The sequence below is a fragment of the Pelophylax lessonae genome (assembly GCF_965119305.1).
Source record: "Pelophylax lessonae genome assembly, chromosome: 4".
NCBI classification, from domain to species: domain Eukaryota; kingdom Metazoa; phylum Chordata; class Amphibia; order Anura; family Ranidae; genus Pelophylax; species Pelophylax lessonae.
In genome coordinates, this window is record NC_138771.1 from 77,639,554 (window position 1) to 77,651,041 (window position 11,488).

Sequence of the window (11,488 nt, forward strand, 5' to 3'; positions counted from 1 at the left end):
AAAGAGTGTGCTTCTGGTTCAAAGAGTAATTTCCTAACATAAGAGTCCCCTGGGAGGAGGGATGCTTCAGGATGGCCTCGGGGGCTGCCCGATCCTAGGACGCGGCTAATGGATGTCAGCTTCTCCGCGGCTCTGCAGACAGTCCGGCGGCTTCCGGGTGCAGGGGGGTTGCCAAGGCGACGCGTTTGCGGAGCATGCTCTCCTTCAGGCCTAGCTGAGCCATGTTTATGGTGAACTTAAATAGGACGAGGGGGTGTCTCCTGGGTCCTATTACAAGCGATTACAAACTGTGGAAGCTAGGAGAAGCTGACATCCATCAGCCGCATCCTAGAATCGGGCAGCCGCCGAGGCCATCCTGAAGCATCCCTCCTCCCAGGGGACTCTTATGTTAGGAAATGACTCTTTGAACCAGAAGCACACTCTTTACCTAAGTGTGAGTAACTACATTTCTTCTGCCACAATAAACATGTTATGCTGCACTCAGATGGCGCTTTTGTTTTTCTCCAGTTGTCAATCGGTTTCAACTGCTTTTGGTGTTAATGAAATTTGCACTAGATGGGAAACAATGAGACGATCTCCAAAACAGGAATGGTTTTACAGGTGAAGGCCACTGACATTTCTCTATCGCTCATTGACAGACGTAGTCTTCTTGATTCTCAAGAGCTGGGTTATGTTGTCTCCGCAGGAGTAGGACTAGGCAGAATGACAAAACGTTCTGGCTCCACCCTAGGGGGCAGTCCCTGAGGGTATATCCTCCCTCTCTCTGCTACAGGGAATCAGTTTTTTTCTGTCTAGTCAGGAGTAAGGACCTAAGCTCCTTGCTGGGATCTTTTGGTCCTGGCAAGACTTTTTTTCTTTAAGAAAAAGACCTTTTTTAGGTAGTTTTCTCCAGTGTTTTTTTCCTGTGAGATCTTCAAGCAAAAATGCCGGACTGGGCGACACTTGTGGTCACCCCAGCCGGCCTACGAGCGCGTGCAGACCATGGCATTGCGCTTGGTCGGCCGCGACATATTCAAGTAAGTATGCGGGGCCGGGCGACGGGCTGGATGTTGAAATCCAGTGGTCACCCCGGTTTCTGCCTAAAAGCGCGTGCAGACCAGTGCGCTGAGTCGGCCGCGACGGAGTCCCAGTAAAGGGACTGACTTTGCGAGTTAAAAGTCTCGCTTGGACGCCAGGTACCAGAGAGTCGAGGCGTCCACAAACCCCCACCCCGGTGGAGAGGGTATTGTAAAGAGAGGGTGCCTGTCGGTTCGGTATGGTGAGTAAACGTTCCCTTTTTTCCTCATTATGAGGCAGTATATATTATGGGCCCCTCCATATATGGTCAGTATATATCTGATACTTACAAGTCCCCCTTGTAATACAGCATGTGTTTGTGGGAAGTGGACTTGGTTCAAGAGCTAACACTCTACCCAGCAGACTGTAACATTACAGCAGACATGGGAGGTATAATCCTACCTTATGTGCAGTGTATCTCTGTAGATCCATATGTCACCTCTTAGAGAGTGCAGGTGGATGTGCTGGGAAGACGATATCGGCGGTCCGCCGCCATTTTGCCGTAGACCGTATACAGGTATGTCCTCAGGTCACGCCGGCCGCCATGTTTTTGGAGTCTTATGTCTCTTCTATGGGGGCGGCCATGTTTTGTGAGCCCAGCTTCCTCGTGGAGGGCTGGGAACGCCGGAAGGCGTACACAGGGGGCGGAGCCACGCCTTCTGCCGGGGAAAAAACAAACAGCTCCTTCCAGTCTGTGTAAGACAGACGCTGGCTGCAGTTTGTTGGAGACTGCACTGCATCGGTTGGTGAGCCTTGGGGGTCCCTCTCTCTCTCTCTCTGGGATCGAGAAGCAGATACTCTGAGGGGCGCTATTGCGCTAGGGGGAGACACACAAAAAAAAAAAAGAAAAAGTTTTTTTGTTTTTGCTGGCAAAGGTGTCCTGTATTTACATGGACCCTGCCACTCATGTATCTCCTCCGGATCCCCTCGAGGGGTCTGCGGGATCCTCCAGCACCCCATTGACAATTGAATCTTTGTCAGCTATTATGGAAACTTTTGTGTCCCGGGTGGAAGTGGCTTGTCAGGGACAGGGCGCAAGAAAGCGACCCCCGCCTAACCCCTTATTATCTGAAACCTCGGATTCAGACTCTGAGCCTATTTCTGCAGTTGCAGGTACTTCATCTGGTATTGGTGTCTCGGGTCCTGTCTCTTCAGACAGTGAGGAGGATGTTTCGGCATCCGCCATAGCCCGAGAGGAAGCGTTGGTAAACGCACTCATTGTATCTGTTCAAGAGACTTTAAGGTTACAGGGTATTCCATCAGAAATAGCTGAAACTGAGATCCCTTTTGGGACTAAAAAGCGCATCAAAGTGGCAAAGGTTTTTCCATTGCCCAAATGTTTTGGCAATCCAATCGATGAAGAATGGCGTCTGCCAAAACGCACTTTTAATATTTCTAAACGCATTGACAGGCGTTATCCGTTTGAGGAAACCCTTATTAAGAAATGGACAGAACCACCTGTGGTGGATTCACCAATTGCTAGATTGAATAAAGCCACGGTTATTCCTTTAGAAGACGCTCCGTCTTTTAAAGATCCAGTGGATCGCAAGATAGAAGCTATGTCTCGCACCATGTTTTCCTTGATTGGATCAGCTTTCAGGCCAATAATTGCTATTGGTCTGGTTTCGCAGGCTGTAACTGAATGGACCAAGTGGTTATGCCGGGACTTAGAAGAAGTCCCTCAGGCGGTATCAGATTTGTTGGAACAAATGATACAGGGGTTACAGTTTGTATGTGATGCGGCGTTAGACGCCACTCCATTAATGGCGCGAGCATCAGTCTCAGCAGTGGTTCTCAGGCGTACACTGTGGCTAAAAGGTTGGTTAGCCGACCAAGGTTCCAAAAAAGCATTGGCTAATATCCCCTTTTCAGGGGAGCGTCTATTTGGAGCCAACTTAGATGAGATCATTAAGGATCTCACCGGTGGAAAAAGCACCTTTTTACCGCAAAATTTTAAAGGTAGAGGAACTCGTCAAAGACGAGGGCCTTCTTTTTCTGCTCACAAGAGGTTTTTTTCGTCCAGCGGGTGAAAAAACTAAGTCCTCCAAAGCTACTGCAGGAGGCGTCAGGGGTCGTTGGTCGGGCAAGCAAAAGCCCGCCCCCTCCAGACCTGAAGATAAACCATCCAAAGCCTGAAGGTGCGCCCCCACCCATAACTGGGGTGGGGGGACGTCTTCGCCGGTTCCCAGATCCATGGCTTTCCAGAATCCCGGACAAATGGGTTTGCGAAGTCATAAAGTCAGGGTACAAGATCGAGTTTCGATCTCTCCCACCGGCGCGATTCTTCCCTTCCAATATCCGTCTATCCGCAGATCGTTTAGAAGATCTGCGGAGAGCAGTCACAGATTTACTACAACAAGGAGTGGTAGTCCACGTTCCTTGGACAGAACGGTTTCTAGGGTTTTATTCAAACCTGTTTACAATACCCAGGAAAGAGGGCAAAGTGCGTCCAATTCTGGACTTAAGAGCACTCAATTCTTTCGTCAACATAAGAAGATTCAGAATGGAGTCCATTCGCACGGTAGCAGCCTTCCTGCATCCAGGGGATGTCCTAGCGTCCATAGACATCAAGGACGCCTATCTTCACATTCCCATTTTCGCAGGACATCAGCGTTTTCTACGCTTTTCCGTAGAGGAGAACCACTATCAGTTTGTGGCGTTACCTTTCGGTCTCGCCACGGCTCCGCGGGTCTTCACAAAGGTGTTGGCCCCAATGTTGGCACTTCTGCGCCAAAGAGGTATATCGATTCTAGGTTACCTAGACGATCTTCTGCTTCATGCAGAGTCTCCTCAGACCTTGCTACAAAACATAGAAATTACTATGATTTCTTTACAGGAATTCGGGTGGCTGGTGAACCAGTAAAAGTCATTTCTGGTTCCCACTCAGAGGCTCGAATATCTGGGTCTAATTCTAGACACAGTCAGGACGAGAGTTTTCCTTCCGGTAGGGAAACTTCGAAAGATTCAATCAGCAGTCCAGTTGTTACTGTCCAACAGCTGGTCTTCCCTTCGGACGTGTATGAGGGTTCTGGGGTTGATGGTGGCTTCATTCGAAGCAGTCCCATTTGCCCAGTCCCATACCCGAATTCTTCAGCAAGAGATTCTTCTCAGATGGAATCGGAATCCGGAATCCCTGGACAATCAGATACGATTGAGCAAACAGACCAGAGAGTCTCTGGTTTGGTGGCTTCGGTCTCCAATGCTCAGCCAGGGAAAGTCATTTCTGCCAATATATTGGACGATAGTGACCACGGATGCCAGTCTATCCGGATGGGGAGGAATTCTTGGTCAGTTATCTGTCCAGGGACTTTGGTCCCCGGAAGAATCCAGATTACCGATAAATGTATTGGAACTGAGAGCGATCAGACTTTGTCTGATTCACTGGACCGAGCAGCTCCAGGGCAGCCCGGTTCGGATCCAGTCGGACAATGCCACGGCCGTGGCTTATGTCAATCATCAAGGGGGCACCAAGAGTGTCCGAGCGGCCAAAGAAGTGGCTTGCATTCTTCGCTGGGCGGAACGGTTTGTTCCAGCAATCTCTGCGGTGTTCATTCCGGGGGTGGAGAATTGGCAGGCAGATTATCTCAGCCGTCAGACCCTGGATCAGGGGTAATGGTCCCTCCATCCAGACGTTTTCCACCAGTTGTGCCTACGGTGGGGCACCCCGGATGTGGATCTGTTGGCATCACGATTCAACAGGAAAGTTCAGAGATTCGTGGCTCGCTCCCGCGATCCTCTAGCAGAAACCGCAGACGCACTGATCGCCCCGTGGGGGCAATACCAGCTAATATATGCCTTCCCTCCTCTCGCGTTACTGCCAAGACTTCTTCGCAGGGTAGAGGAGGAAGGAATCCCAGTAATCCTGGTAGCTCCGGACTGGCCTCGTCGAGCTTGGTACGCCGACATGGTCAGACTGGTGGCGGACGTCCCATGGAGACTTCCTCTCAGGGAGGATCTACTGTCTCAGGGACCGATCTTCCATCCTGCTTTACGATCGCTGGCTTTAACAGCCTGGCTATTGAGACCCAGGTGCTGAAGGACAAAGGTTTGTCAGCTTCAGTTATTCCTACTCTAGTTGAAGCAAGGAAAGCGACTTCCAGAAAGATTTATCATCGCACATGGAAGCCCTACATTGCATGGTGTGAACCTTTGGGGTTCCGTCCTCGGTCTTATTCGATTAGTCGAATATTGGCTTTTCTGCAACAAGGGGTTGAGCAGAAACTGGCCTTGAGTACTATCAAGGGTCAGGTCTCAGCATTAGCCATCTTCTTTCAGAAGCCTTTGGCTACTCATTCCTTGGTGCGGAATTTCATCCAGGGGGTGCGACATCTGGCTCCGCCAGTGCACGCGCCGTTACCCCCTGGGATCTTAATTTAGTGTTGTCGGTTCTTCAGAAACCTCCCTTTGAAGATATTAGGGAGATTCCTCTACCCACGTTGTCCCAGAAGGTGGCCTTCTTGGTGGCTATTACTTCTGCACGCAGGGTGTCAGAACTGGCCGCATTATCTTGTCGTTCACCATATCTGGTGGGTCATAGAGATAAGGTGGTTCTTCGTCCGAATCCATCCTTCCTACCAAAAGTGGTTTCAGAATTTCATCTGAATGAAGAAATTGTATTACCTTCCCTGTGTCCTAAGCCCAGTCATCCTCGGGAATTTGCTTTGCACTCCTTGGATGTGGTCCGGGCGATCAGGGTATACTTGAAAACGACAGACTCGTTTCGCAAGACGGATTCACTTTTTGTGATCCCAGATGGACCCAAAAAGGGGTTGCCTGCATCTGCCGCGACCATTTCCAGATGGATCAGACAGACGGTAGTGCAGGCTTATTCTATTAAGGGTCGGGAGCCCCCGTTCCCTGTTAAGGCGCACTCCACTCGGGCACTTAGTGCGTCATGGGCCTTTCGCCATCAGGCGTCAGTGGTCCAGGTGTGCAAGGCGGCTACCTGGTCGTCGGTGCATACCTTCTCTAAACATTATAAAGTTGATGTAATGGCATCGTCTGATGCCTCGTTTGGCCGCAAGGTTTTGCAGGCCGCAATTTGAGGAGACCAGTGGTCTACCTCGAGGGTTTTTCCGTTGGAAAATTTTTCTTTAGTCTCATTCTTTGTTTATAATGAGCCTTTAAAACTTCTAGTTTGGCACCGGTTGGGCCTACTAGATTGGATTTGATTTTGTCAATCCCACCCCTCATTTGTGGCACTGCTTCTGGATGTCCCAGCTCTTGAGAATCAAGAAGACTACGTCTGTCAATGAGCGATAGAGAAAAATGGATTTTTGTAAGAACTTACCGTAAAATCCTTTTCTCTTAAGCTCATTGACAGACGTAGTACCCGCCCCTCTATCATTGAGTTGGGTTGGGTTAAATTCTCTGTACTGCTTTAAACAGAACTGATTCCCTGTAGCAGAGAGAGGGAGGATATACCCTCAGGGACTGCCCCCTAGGGTGGAGCCAGAACGTTTTGTCATTCTGCCTAGTCCTACTCCTGCGGAGACAACATAACCCAGCTCTTGAGAATCAAGAAGACTACGTCTGTCAATGAGCTTAAGAGAAAAGGATTTTACGGTAAGTTCTTACAAAAATCCATTTTTTTTCCACTACTTATCTTTTCTGACTGTTTTTCACTAGTTTTGCATTTGGCTAGGGTCAGTGTCACTACTGGTAGCATGAGGCGATACCTGGATCCTATAGAGGTTGTACAGGCAGTCCAACTCCTGCAAGATAGCACATCAGTACGTGCCATTTCCAGAAGGTTTCTCCCAGCACAGTCTCAAAAGCATGGAGGAGATTCTAGAAAACAGGCAGTTAACTCTAGGAAAGCTGGACAGGGCTCTATAAGGTCCTTAACCCATCATCAGGACCAGTATATGCTCCTTTGTGCAAGGAGGAACAGGATGAGCACTGCCAGAGCCCTACAAAATGACCTCAGCAGGCCACTGGTCTGACTGTCTCTGACCAAACAATCAGAAACAGACTTCATGAGGGTGGTCTGAGGGCCCGATGTCCTCTAGTGGGCCTTGTGTTCACTGCCCTGCACTGTGGAGCTCGATTGGCATTTGCCATTGAGCACCAGAATTGGCAGGTCCACCTCTGTTGCCCTGTGCTTTTCACAGATGACAGCAGATTCACCCTGAGCACATGCGACAGACGTTAAAGGGTCTGGAGAAGCTGTGGAGAATATTATGATGCCTGTAACATTGTTCAGCATGACCAGTTTGGTGGTGGGTCAGTGATGGCCTGGGGATGCATATCTATGGAGGGACGAACAGACCTCTACAGGCTAGACAATGGCACTCTGACTGCCATTAGATATCGGGATGAAATCCTTGGACCCATTATCAGACCCTACGCTGGAGCAGTGGGTCCTAGGTTCCTTCTGTTACACAACAATGCCTGGCCTCATGGCGAGAGTATGCAGCCAGTTTCTGGAGGATGAAGGAATTGATATCATTGAATGCCCCCCACACTTGCCTGACCTAAATCAAGTAGAACACCTTTGGGACATTATGTATTGGTCCATCCGACGTCGCCAGGTTGCACCTGGTCCAGATCTGGGAGGAAATACCCCAGGACACCATCCGTTATCAGGCATGCATATGAGCACTTGAGGGCCATACAAACTGAGTAATTTAAATTAAGTCTCTTCCTAGAAAGGACCTGGAGAGGAGGGTTGTTGAATATGCCTTTAGCAAGCCACTGGCCTTGAGGGATTTCCCAGGCCCGGTTATGAGGGGAGGGTCTGCGTTTGATTAATTTGGAGAGAATCACTTTAAAGTTTCAGGATTTGGCCTGGTGCTCATTCCATGGCAGACACTATGTGAAGGGCAACCTAAAGCATAGCTCTGCGCAGAACCGTGGTTGTCCAAGAGTGGGGTGGGGTGGAGTAGACGATGCACCATTTCTTGCTTCAGTGCCCTTTCAATATAGAAGTTTATAAGCGGGTTTGTGGGGCTCTGGGTATCCCTTTCCTTTCTCATTTGAGTTATGTGGAGTGGTCATACGGGTCTTTTGAGACGCATCAGGATTTTGATTTTGAGACACCTTTTCTAGTTAGCTTAGTAGCCCGTTACTTTACATGGAATGAACAGTGTCAGGTTTACACTCAAGGGAAAAAAGTCCTTCCTGTGGAGGTGGTGGCACAAAACATTCTGGGAAGATTTGAGGGTCTTGAGAAGGACGGGTGGCGGGCAGGAGCCTGGACAAAGGCGTGGAGGAATATCAGGTCCCCATAACTGCTGTCTGTCAGTCTCTGGGTGTGTGACTTTTCTTTCTGTTCTTTCACGCCCCCTAGATTTTTAGAAGATCTGATTTTTGTAAAAGACTGCATGCATGGGTTAAATGTGTAACCGTTTCTTAGCCTGAGGGTGTTTTAGGTGGAGGTTAGGGCTTTGTTGTGGTGCATTATTGGTATTACTGTATATTAATAACATACGTCTTGGTTTGTATATATTTAGTTCTGTTTTTTACTGGGAAAAAAGCCAGTTTGTTTTCTATGCTGATGTAAGCTATTTTTGTTTATATATAATTTATATAAACCCTGAGTTTCTGCAATGAAATTTTAGCAAAATGGACTAGCCTGCTGCATCTTTTTTTCACTTTGATTTTTGGGGTGTCTTTGAATTCAGCGTCTGGTTGATAATTTTCATTTCCATTAGATGATGTGGCATCCTTTCGTTCCTAACACATTACCCAGTCCATATCAGTATAGATATCCAGCATGAGAATTTTCCCCCATTGAGATCTGATGAGTTTTAAAAGTGTTCCTTTAACTTTTTTTGAGCAGTGTACAATGATTTGGCTTATTTTCACCAAAGCAATGTAGCAGCATTTACACCTGAGCATTTTTTGGTAGTTTTTTTTTTTTTCTCAGACTTTGTATAGGCATTTTTCCACACATTTCAGGCTTGTTTATTTTTAGCCTATTTAAAGCTAGTTGCTGGACAAGAAAACACACTTGACATGCATTTTTGAGGAGCTCCCATTGAAGTCTATTGGAGCCAAGATGTGCGACTGTCCTAAATGAAGCTCATGCACTTTTTCAAGCAACACTCCGCTCTGGTGTTAATAGGCACCCTTGAATACCATGGTCGAGCATGGAAAGTGCATCTGGTGAAGTTTTCAATTGCATTTCAGATCGCTCAGGTGTGAATGGCTTTACATTGATACCATACAACCTTTTTTAAAGAATTGTGTTATCCACTGCAACACAACTCTGAAAAAACCCTCTTCCATATTTACAATACTTTTTTTGTGGAGGTAGAGGGTACCTGATTTTTAACACGTACCTGCTCCCGCTTCCAGTCAGATCGGCGATCCGAGCAAAAGTTTGGCCCGTCCCTCCTTTCCTTGTAGTCTCTTGGGACACGTCACAGGTCCCAAGATGCTGCAGGATCATTCACAAAATGCAGCTCGCGCATACACAGCGGGCAACCTGCTATGAATTCACAAGTTGTCAGTCAGCTGCTGACAGTTAAAGTATAACTAAAGGCAAAACTTTTTTTTTTGTTTTGGTTAGAGTAGAGATAGATTATAACTCTTATTGCTGTCTAGTAATAGAGGGGAAATCTTCCAACCTGGGGGTCCCCAACGAATTCCCCTTAATTTGCAGGGATTTCCTCTTATTTCCTGTTTGGCTATGGGACAGGAAGTAAAGGCCAATCTCTGCAATGGGGCAAAGATGGCGAAAATAAATCTGACAGGTGTTACTACCCAACCTTACTCTATCCAAAATGGAAAAAAAAAAAAATATATATATATATATATATATATATATATATATATATATATATATAGTTCTTCCTTTAGATGCCAGAGTCTTTTAGATGCCAGAGCCTAGACCTGAAGACTGGCAAGGAGCCGGATGGTTGAGGGCATGGATGCTGGATCCTGGGACAGGTAAGTGTGTGTGTGTGTGTTTTTTTTTTATATCAGCAACTACAGTATTTGTAGCTGCTGACTTTTCAATTTTATTGTTTACAGGGTGAAAATCCTTGATTTTTTTTTTTTTATGGATGTTGGTTATGTTGCTCTATGACCATTACTTTTCTATGGATTGTAGAGCTCACTGAATGGTATCCCCCCCCGCTTTTGCCCTTTTTTCTTTCTCATCCCTGTTTCTCTTTTTTTTTTTTTTTTCTTCCCATTTCTCTATATTCTGGTGTTGTGTGTGTTTTTTTTTTTTTTCTTTTCCTAAACTCAGGTGACATGGTTATACTTGAGTTTACCTTATTAGTAACTTTGATGTACATCGTATACCCTAGATATGGTTGCTCAAGTTTTTATTTGAACATTGATACCCGTTCACATAGTGCCGGGTTTGTACTTTGTACTTAATATTTTTTTTTGTTTTTTCTTTTTCTTAAAAAATGTTTTCAATAAACAGTTATCAAATAAAAAAAAAAAAAAAAGAAAATCCTTTTGAAGCTCCATACTGATAATTTGGCTTATGCCACACAGTGTTTCCAATGTATGTTTTGTAATATTACGATTGGTATGAACATGATTTGATTTATTTTCTAGCGGGTAGTTCAGTGGCAATTATATAGTACTTTATTTAGAAGCAATAACTGAATTTTTCTTCCTCTCTAACAGGGTGGCAAAAGTCGAGAAAAAGTTGTAAAGATTTCAGCCAATACCACCACAGAAGCGGTGTTAGAGAAGCTGAAGTGTGAAGCAGGAAAAGGCTGAATAGAAGAGTCCCTGTGCAATGCTGGCTTCTGCTTACTGAAGAATGGATTGTACACACCATGATATATCGCTCCACAAATCAGAAATCTTTGTGGCAGAATTAGATTTTTAATATGCACGTCACAAGTGCTGGTGTGAAAATTATCTGGATGCATTTATTGTGCATTAATTTCATTGGAATTTTTTAAAAGTGGTCAATGTGGAACAGAATGTACTGCGCATGTTACTGGCAAAACTAAAATATTTTTTTTTAATTTAAGAATGAATATTCTGCATTTCATTTTTAAATGGTCCATCAAAACATTTGATAAGTAGCTAGATTTATTCTAGGTATTAAAATTTTCCATTTGGAGTGTATGTAAGAGACAACTTACTGCAAAGTTAATGTGATAATCAATGAGGGTTTATGAGCTACAAAGGACACACCTTGTTATCGAGGAAATATTACCTAGTAAAAATCTGCCTGTATTATGAATAAAGTATAGAGACGCGTGTAAAAGGAAGTACACACCATGGAAATTTGTTGACTTATTAACACGTGTAGAAAGGGATGACTTTTTTAAATATATTTAAACAGGTAAAAATGAAATCTTTATTTAAACAATGCTTACAGATAAAATTGATATACTTGAATAAGAAAGCAAGATAAATGTATTTTCAATAATTTATTCAACAAATATAATCAATAGATGTAAAGATATACAGTGGAAAATATAAGCACAGTCTTGATATCAAAAGCTGCTAT

The 11,488-nt window shown here is 45.5% G+C and overlaps 1 protein-coding gene across 1 annotated transcript in view; it reads left to right on the plus strand.

The window, feature by feature from the left end:
• The window catches only part of LOC309552006 (UPF0235 protein C15orf40 homolog), a gene marked incomplete at its 5' end in the record, with an annotated part of 30,095 nt that extends 19,159 nt beyond the window's left edge, over nt 1-10,936 (plus strand). Inside the window, one exon of the mRNA XM_082252750.1 lies at nt 10,648-10,936. Within this exon, the coding sequence (XP_082108876.1) occupies nt 10,648-10,743 (96 nt within the window). The 3' untranslated portion in view covers nt 10,744-10,936. The remainder of the gene's footprint in view (nt 1-10,647) is intronic.
• Nucleotides 10,937-11,488: the final 552 nt, after the last annotated feature.